Raw genomic sequence first — 9841 nt, 5'->3', positions numbered from 1 at the left:
GTGAGTCATTGAAGGCAGCAGTAAATTCAGCAGGCGTAGAGGGAGTGAAGATACGCCGTTGACAAGATGAAGCCAGAGGTTTGCTGGCTGGTTGGGGGGCCAACACTTCAAAAATGATAGGGAGATGATCAGAGATTGCAGTCTCAGAAATCTCTTTAAGGGAAACTGAGAGCCCGATAGATATAACAAGGTCCAATCAAGTTAAAAGTTGCCAACAGGCTTTTGAAGTCAGTGGCGAGCTGGTCAGATGAGCAACAAACATGAACATTAAAATCCCCACAGATCAGGAGCTTGTCATATTTTGAGAGCATGTCAGCCAAAAACTCGGAAAACTCATGAATAAAACCCTTATTATATTTCGGAGGGCGATAGACAATTGCGCACAGCACAGGACTTGCAAACTCCACCGCAAACAATTGCAGTTCAAACGAGGAGTATGTACCTGTGGGAAGAAGCCGACATTTAAATTTGTCATTAAACACAGCAGCAAGTCCGCCCCCTCGCCCCGACAGCCGCGGGGAGCTGAAAAAAGAACAGCTGGGTGGGAGGAGCTCAGAGAAGGCGCTGTTCTCACCTGGTTTCAGCCAGGTTTCAGTCAGTAGGAGGAAATCTAAGGAATGCGAAGTAAAAAAGTCATTTAGGATAAAAGTCTTATTTGCAACAGATCTGGTGTTGATAAGAGCCATGCGAACCAGATGCTGATCCGTCTGTTGGGAGGCCCGGTTGACCGGACGGAGATTCTCCGGCGCGCGGCCCCCTCTACGGATCCTCACGGGTCGGCGGCAGGGAGGTGGGTACACGGCCTCCGGTACGACCGGCAGCAGCCATCGGTAGGAGTAAGCCACGGAGCCTTGGATGTTGTAACTGGCAGAGTCACTAGAGGAACCGAACAGCGGATGGCGAGCATTGTACGTGGAGGATGAAGCCAGGCGATCTTTCAGCCGGCATATTACTCCACCTCTCTTTCCTCGTCTTCTGCGACGGCTGTTGCATGGTAACCGACCAGGAAGACGCCATAGATAAGAGGGTACAGACGCCAGAACAGGTGGCGGTGGCTTTGTCTGATCGTTAAAGTCCTGGATCAGTAGTTTATCCACAGAAACGCGGATTTTTAAGAGACTCAGGCGATCATACACCAGTAGTGATGACACTTTTTGCGATAAAAGTGATAAACACAGCACAATACACAAAAAAGGTAGCAGAGGTAGACGGCCAGCCACACACAACGGCGCCATCTTGCCTTCTAATTCTTTATTTAAATACTCCTACCTCGAGAGGGAGTGACAAATAAAACCAACTATCTAATAAACAAAACCCACTCCAACTGGAGGGACAAAACTGCTGAAACAAAAAAGGAATAAACCAACAGAAAATCACTCCACAAGGAGGTTACAAAAACTGCTATGAACTTGACAAACCAAACTCTATACTATGAGATTACAAACAAAAAAAATCACTCACATGGAGGTTACAAAAACTACTCTAAACTTGACAAACAGAAAACTCTATTCTATGAAATTACAAACAAAAAAATCACTCACAAGGAGGTTACAAAAACTACTATAAACTTGACAAACAGAAAACTCCATTCTATGAAATTACAAACAAAAAAATCACTCACAAGGATGTTACAAAAACTACTATAAACTTGACAAACAGAAAACTCTATATTCTATGAAATTACAAACAAAAAAATCACTCACAAGGACGTAAAGACGAAGTATAAGGCAAAGACAAGGCAAGGCATGGACTGTGATAGTAAGCTGGGGTGCACGACTGGAACGAGACACTCTGGCACAAGACAAAGGGAGACGCAGACTATAAGACACATGAGGGCAATGGGAAACAGGTGGACACAATCAGGAATCAGGGAAGACACTCAGACAGGTGACACATGAGGAAGGGCAAGTGACCGTGTGACACAGTTGGACAATTGAGATTTTTGTATTTTCCTGCGTTGCATATATAGAAGGCCTAGTTCTGGCATAGAACAATTCATGAGTTCCATAGCTGATATTTTTGGGAAAGTATGTGATAAGAAATTATTCTTTATTCTTGAAAGATTTTTTGAGACTAATTTCCTCTGGGTTGTGATTGATCATAAACTAACATGGAAACAACATATTAAGGAAAAAAAAATCTAAATCAATAGCCATTCTGTATAAATCTAGGGATATATTAAATTTTAAGGTATTGTATTTCCCTAATGTATTTTGGAAGTGTGGGGTTCAACCATTTAAACAAGTATAAATTCAATAGTAATAGTTACTACAAAACGAGCCATATGTATTATCAATAAGGCTGGTTACTGTGATCACACAAATCCATTATTTCTTAATTCTTAGGCTATGAGATTTAATGACTTAGTATTTTATAAAACAATGCAAATGATGTTCAGAGCTAAATTAAAGTCACTCCCAGATGGTGTACAAAGTTTTGTTTTAATAATGTGCAAATGTGATCTGAGATATGTTTATGGTACCAAAAGTAAAACAAAAAGGGATTTAAAGGAGATGCTATTTTTGAGGGTCACAAATGGGAATGATTTCCTTTTCTTAATTTATTGAATACAAATATGAATTAAGAAAAATAGTAATATCACTTTGGTTCTTAAAGAGTGATTTATAGATATTTTATTGGTTACAAATTACATTCTAAATTGTTTATGACTATATTTACTGTTGTGTGATGACTGAATAAAAAAACTACTACTTTTAAAACTACAACTAATAGGCATTGAACAAGCAAACCAGGCCTTAGAAGCCACACTCCATTTTGTGACAGACACTAACTCCCCCTGGAGTGACCATCTCAGCAGGACTGAGTATGCCCACAACTCCCTGGCCAGCACTGCTACTGGTATCTTACCTTCTGACTGTTCTCAGAGTGAAATCACATTGTCCTCAGTTCAAGTCCATGTGCATTGTTGCTGCAGGGTATGTTTTTCTCTCCTCCAAAAACATCCCATCAAAGACCATCTCAGAGAAACTGTCTCTCCACTACATTGGTCCATTTGAAATAGAAAGCATCATAAATTCCTCTGCTGTTACATTAAAACCTCCCTGCTCCATGAGATTGTGAAAACCAGGGTCTGTCAGTTTTTTGTGCCCTCAGTCCCACTCTGCTCTGCCTCGTCAGCCTCTGGCATCTCTCAGCCCTCAACTCTCACCAGCCACCTCCTCCTCCCTGACTATTTAATATAAAACTTGTTTACATTTACATTCTGAGTCTGAGTTCTGCATTTGGGTAGAACTCACTCATCACAGTAAGGGAGGTTCACCCATTAATATGTGAGAACACACAACAGTTATTATCACTGTCCCTGTTTCTAGTCCAGTGTGCTTCAGTAAAAGACCATTAACATGGAGAACATTTCACAGCTTTCATACTGTGAATGCATGTGTACATAAGAACCTACATATCTACTCCACATCTGTGTATTTATTGTGTTTGTCAGGCTCATCTGAAAGTGCTGCAGAATTCAGTGGATCCCTCAAAGGTGTTTTTCCGGCAGCAGATCCTCTGTGGCACTTTGGCAGGAAACTCGTGTCCAGTGGTCACCATCACTGCCTGTCCGGCCAGCAGGGCCTGGAAAGACATGCATCAGCTACGTGAGTGCTGCTCTGTGTGTGTCTGTGTGTGTGTGTGTCTGAGCAGACAAAAGGAGACGAACTGCAGCCATCTTAACAGAGACAGAAATCATGAGCTGTTAATTTTCAGTACTTTAGATTCAGAATCATAATCTGGTTTATTGCCAAGTAGGTTTACAACATACAAGGAATTTGGTGTTTTGGTGCATAACAATACACATAGTAGGAAGAAAAGAGAGGATACTCAGCCTAGCTATAATTTGGACAGGTGAGAAATGTTGTCATTGTTTTTTTGAAAACCCCTTCAGTCTCCCTGATATCTATCCTCTGGTCTGTTAAATGAACTATATGTAAGTTTTTGCTTTTCCTACATAGCTTAGCATGAGCATTAGCAGCTGTTTACTTACCAGGTTAGAGGGAGAAGGATAGCTGCATGCAGGTTCTAGAACTGAGATGTACGACAGGTGTGTGTGAACATACAATTAGTCAGTTAATTGTATGACTAACCACAACCTTAGCAAACATCCAATCCAATCCAATCCAGCTTTATTTATGAAAAAACAACGAGAAGGTACCAAAGTGCTGTACATGATAAAATTATAAACACAAGATAAATTAAAAGACATAAAACATCGATAAAAACAGATATATAATAAGAGAAAACAATAAAATAACACAAAATAAGATAAAACAATTAAATAAAATCACATCTTACAGGGTGTCAAATGCCATGGAAAAGAGATGGGTTTTAAGAAGGGATTTAAAAACAGACAAGGAAGACACCTGTCTAATGTGCAGAGGCTGATTGTTCCACATTTTGGGAGCTGCCACAGCGAAAGCATGGTCACCTCTTAGCTTGCGCTTCGTTTTTCGCACCCTCAGGAGCAGCTGATCAGCTGACCTGAGAGAGCGGGTGGATGAATATGGGTGCAGCAATTCAGAGAGGTAGGGAGGGGCGAGACCATTGAGAGATTTAAAAGCAAATAAAAGAATTTTAAAATGAATCCTAAAATGTATGGGCAACCAGTGAAGTGAGGCTAAAATGGGGGAAATGTGGTCATATTTGCGTGTGCCAGTTAAAAGACGTGCAGCAGCATTTTGTACCATCTGGAGACGGTTGATGGAGGACCCACTAACCCCAACATAAAGTGCATTGCAGTAATCCATCCAGGCCTTTATGTCGGCAAAACATTCAAGTAAGGGTGTAACAGAGAATGCTTGATTGTTTTTAAGAGGCATATAGACCTGAGTGTCATCTGCATAACAATGAAATAAAATACCATGCTTACTAAGTATGGAACCAAGCAGGAGCAGGTACGAAGAAAAGAGAAGAGGGCCTAGGACTGAGCCCTGCGGGACACCATATGACAGAGGAGCATAGGAAGATACAGAGTCACCAAGGCCCACACAGAAAGTGTGATCTGCCAAGTACGACCTGAACCACTCCAGTGCTATGCCACTGATGCCCACCCACTGCTTCAAACGTGAAATTAAAATGTCATGGTCTACAGTGTCAAATGCAGCAGTTAGGTCTAAAAGTACAACAACAGCACATTCACCGGAATCACAAGTTAAAAGAATATCATTAAAAACTCTTAAAAAAGGGCAGATTCTGTGCTGTGCAGTGATTTAAAACCAGATTGGAAGACCTCAAGAATATTGTGCTCTTCCAGAAAGGACATTAATTGATTGTAGACTGTCTTTTTGAGGAGTTCTGAAAGGATGGGCAGTTTGGAAATAGGCCTATAATTAGTCAGAACTGCAGAATCTAGACCTGTTTTTTTAATTAAAGGTTGCACTACTGCATGTTTAAAGTTTTTAGGGACTACACCTCATTAGACAGCATCATTAGGAGAGCCTGAGGGCTTTAAATGACCAACAGTGTCCTGTAAATCTGACAGAGTCACAGACTCAAACCTATCAAGGACAGCTGAGCAGGGGACAGAGACTGAAGGGTCATATGCAGACGGTGAGATTAGAGCCCTAGTGCCAGCAACCTTGTCAATAAAAAAGTTAAGAAAGTCTTCACAAACAGCAGGCGAAGCCTCAATACCGACAGTCTGTGGCGCATTAAGAACGGAGTCGATAGTCTTAAACAGAACACAAGGCTTATGACAGTTCGACAAAATAATATCAGAGAAATGTTTAGTTTTAGCATTTTTCACAGTTGTCTGATAGTTACGCCAGCACTCTCGTAACATTTGAAAAGACACTTGCAGTTTGTCTCTCTTCATCTTGCGCTCAGCTCTACGGCACTGGTGTCTGACAGCACAAGTAGTGTCATTTAGCAAGGGTTCACATTTAGTTTTAGGCAGCCTAATTTTTAATGGAGCCACAGTGTCAGGCAGGATGAGTGAAACCATGAACTAAGCTCGTCCGTGACGTTATACATTGATTCAGGAAAGACACAGCTCTGATTAAAAACGGCCGAGAACTGACCAGCAGTGGAAGGGTTAATGACGCGACAGCACCAGGCAGCAGCAGCGCGAGGTTTAAACAACAACAGAACATTAACCAACAGGTACATGTACATTAACAATGGTCAAGAGTTCTGCTGCTTAGCTGTGCTGTGCTAGGTGAGGTTAGGCCGAGTCAGTTAACGTTACCCAGTCCTTTGAACAAAAGAGGAAGTTCCCTTTCAGTGTTGCTGTAAACTCCAGTGAGTTGGGTTCGCTCTGGTCGAGTGAAGTCCTGTCTGGCTGTGTGGTCTCTGTGTTAGAGATGAGGTTAGCTGGTTTCCTCTTTGTTCTTCTTACAGAGTTAGCTGTTCCAAGCAACAGGAGCCACAGCAGAGTTATGCTGGCAGACTGTGTTGTAGCTGCAAGGGTTAACTTGTTCACTCTGTGTTGAAAAACAGAGTGGGGAAGAGTGTTGCAGTCTGCTGTGAGAAGGCCTGCAGGAAAGCTGTTTTTTCAGGTAGCCTTATGCTGAACTGGTGCTGGGAGCCCAGTTGCTCCTTGAAGAAGGGGGAGAACGGGAGGGATAAGGAGCTGCTGCTCCTTGGCAAGACAAGGAAAGAAGAGGAAGAACATAGAAGGAGATCTGTTTTTTTCTGGTGACACCCTGGGGTGTCACATATCACACACTGACCCACACTGACTGGATCAGTGAGTACCCTGGGGGAGGGTCGTCCCCAGGAGTGAACAGGGAGGAACTGTGGGGGAGTGAATTCTATCGTCTGTAAAACAAAGAGCATGTGGTCTCCACAACTTGAATATACTGAGTCCCAACAAAACTGAACAGTCAGTTTTCTGTTAGACAATGTGTGACAGATCAGATTAGGTTTAGCCATGAATACTGCCAACCAGCTGACAGTACATATAATATACTGTCATGTAATGTCATCTAACAGAAAATAACCTAAACAACTGACATGCAAACTTGATTTCATTGAACCTCCTCTTTCCAGTATACATTAAAGTTTATTGGATTGCATATGAAAACTTGTCTTGTAGCTTTTGGAAACAGATGGACTTTATGAGTGATAAAGTGATGGAGAGAATTGCTTCCGGTGGCACTGCCCTGTAGCGACTCAGGCTCATGCTACTGTAGCTTGTGTTTTTAAGTGTTTATGTTTTAAGTGTTTATGTTTGCCAGCAATAAAGTGCTTTATGCTTGTACTGTTTGCTGACAAGTGGCAAGCTTGGCCATATTATGGACTCCAGTGTCAGTCTGACAGTACAACAACTGTGGGCAGCTGTGGGTAGCCTGGAACAATGGTGTCAAGCCTAAAAACTTTACTGCTGATTCTGTTCATCAGTGAATGCTTAATTCCCTGTCCTGCGACAACTTTGCAGTGGGGATATGGATTATGACGGGTATAATTTAGAGACACACTGCTGTCCTTCTGACCCCTTCAACCTACATCATCGGATCATATACCGGCTGTCATCCGAGCAACACACGCCGGCACACAGCCACTGCAAAAACAAAAGAGACATGGAGGTGTCCTTCACCCCGCAGCTTTTCGCTTTTATTTTGAAATCAAGTCTTTCAAGCTTTTACCCTAATCGATGGTATATACACGTACCACAAAACACAGAGGCGGCTGGCTTGACCATGTTTTCGAAGTGGAGGCTGGCCTTACTGCAGTAGACATCACTACCTACCAAGGGATTTCAGCAATATCATCATTGGTGCTGTTTATATCCCCCCAGTGGTAACACAGGGAGAGCTGCCACACGCATAGCAGAATACTCACATGAACAGCTGCAGCTGGGGCACCTATTTTCTTTTTAGGCAACTTCAATCATTGTAAGCCAGAGCTGGGTTACCAGGTTTTGAACAATATGTGCGATGCGACACCCTAAACAACAGAATCTTGGACAAATGCTGTGGCAACATTAAGGGTGCATGTTCTGCAAAGTCAAAGCCCCTTCTCTCAAACTCAGACCACAATACTGTATTCCCTCATATAAATCGGTTTTCAAGTCAAGCAAACCTGAACATAAGACTGTTAATGTGTGGACAGATGACTCAGTCTAGACACTAGGGGTATGTTTTATGTGTACAGCCTGGTTCATATTCCATGCACTAGAGCTTGATGAGGCTACTGTTACCATTACTGATTACATGAAATTCTGTTTTGACAGTGTGGTAGCCAGGAAGTATGTTGTGGTCTATACTAACAATTAGCCCTATTTCTTTCGGGTTAATTGTGGCCTCCAGGTGTCTGAACCTGGACTGAGATGGTTTTTCGGGTCAGGCTCGGCCTCCAGGTATCTGAACCTGGACTCGGATGGTCTTTCGGGTTAGTTTTGGCCTCCAGTGTGTCTGAACCTGGACTGCGATGGTCCTTAAGGTCAGGCTTGGCCTCCAGGTGTCTGAACCTGGACTGCGATGGTCTTTCAGGTCAGCTGTGCTCTCCAGGTGTCTAAACCTGGACTAGGATGGTCTTCCGCGTCAGGTGTGCATGCTAACACACATTGTTGTTATCTCCTTTGTTCTCCTCACAGAGTTAGCTGTTCCACGCTAACTCTGCTATGACTCCTGATGCTTGGAAAATCAGCTGGCCTTGTGTCGTAATGGCTGATTTTGAAGAGAACTTGGTTCACTCTTAGTTAATCTGAACCAGGTCGCTGCTGTTGAGGAGAAGAGCGTTTGCAGGCTGCTGTGAGCCGGTCGGCGAGAGAGCTGGTTTCTCAGGTAGCTCAGGTAGTGGGCTGGGGCCTTGTTGCCCTTTGAGGAGCCGAGAGGAAAGATCAGGAGCTGCTCTCCAGAGCAAGCCGAGAAGAGAGAGAAGAAAAGAAGGAGATCTGGTTTTGTTTGGTGACACCCTTGGGGGTCACATGTCACATGCTGACCCACACTGGCTGGCCAGTAAGGTCCGTGGGGGGAAGGGTCGTCGCCAGGTGTGAACAGTGAGGAACTGTGGAGCGTGAGTTCCTTTTGTCCTGTGGAGCAAAGAAACGTCTGGTGTCTTGAAGGATAAGTCCCAACACTTCCCTATACCCATTCTCAACTTTATCTCCGGACAAAATATCTATTTTCAAGATTCAGACTTTAATTAGCACAAGTCACATTTAATTCCAAGGATAATGATAATGTTATGTCCGATCCATGACCCATTGCAATACAAATCTATTATCTAGTTTAGCTTTATGTGTCATAAACTGTCAGTCACACTGGGAACAATTCAACTGCTGAGATAGACCCTGCACTCCAGAATAAAAACTGCTGGTTTAGATAGTGTTCAAGTAATGTAATCTATTGTTTATACCCAGTGAATATGAAATCACAGATTAATAATCTAACTAATAAGAAAACAGTGACAGTACTACAGCACTACTATGTGCTTTAACACTCACTGAGTGAGAGCACGTGTTTACATTATGTACCAGATGAGCCCAATGACGTTCGGTCTGTAACACACTAATTAATTTAAGATAAACACAAAGCTTGTGCTACAGAAAATGGACCAGACTCAGTGAATAACTCCCTAAGCTTAACATGTCCTATGATAACTATTAATTTAGCTGTACAGACTAATGAGCAGTGATAACTAACATGTCTTTGGGGTCATCAGGTCTTTGGGGTCATCAGGTGGGAACCTCCTTTCACCAGTGTTTCGTCTAGTTGGTCCCACGACACCTCCAGGAGGCTAGACAGTGATCACTGGCGTCCCAGAGTCACTCCCCTAATGCCACTGCTCCTCACACCACCATTTTCTTTATCTTGCCTATGCTACCACAAACAACACCATCATCAAATCTGACAAAACACACTAGCAGATTCAGCAAACAAACTCCCCT

The 9841-nt window shown here is 42.9% G+C and overlaps 1 protein-coding gene across 1 annotated transcript in view; it reads left to right on the top strand.

Moving 5' to 3' along the window:
* The window catches only part of agbl1 (AGBL carboxypeptidase 1), a 144308-nt gene that overhangs the window by 88983 nt on the left and 45484 nt on the right, over window positions 1–9841 (top strand). Inside the window, exon 20 of the mRNA XM_023397390.2 lies at window positions 3458–3611. Within this exon, the coding sequence (XP_023253158.1) occupies window positions 3458–3611 (154 nt within the window). The remainder of the gene's footprint in view (window positions 1–3457; window positions 3612–9841) is intronic.

Source organism: Seriola lalandi, unplaced genomic scaffold, assembly GCF_002814215.2.
Source record: "Seriola lalandi dorsalis isolate HSWRI2012SDOR001 ecotype SW California unplaced genomic scaffold, Sedor1 jcf7180002055008, whole genome shotgun sequence".
In the NCBI taxonomy this organism is placed as follows: Eukaryota; Metazoa; Chordata; class Actinopteri; order Carangiformes; family Carangidae; genus Seriola; species Seriola lalandi.
Note: the sequence above shows the minus strand (reverse complement) of the source record. Positions and strands in the feature narration are given on the sequence as shown.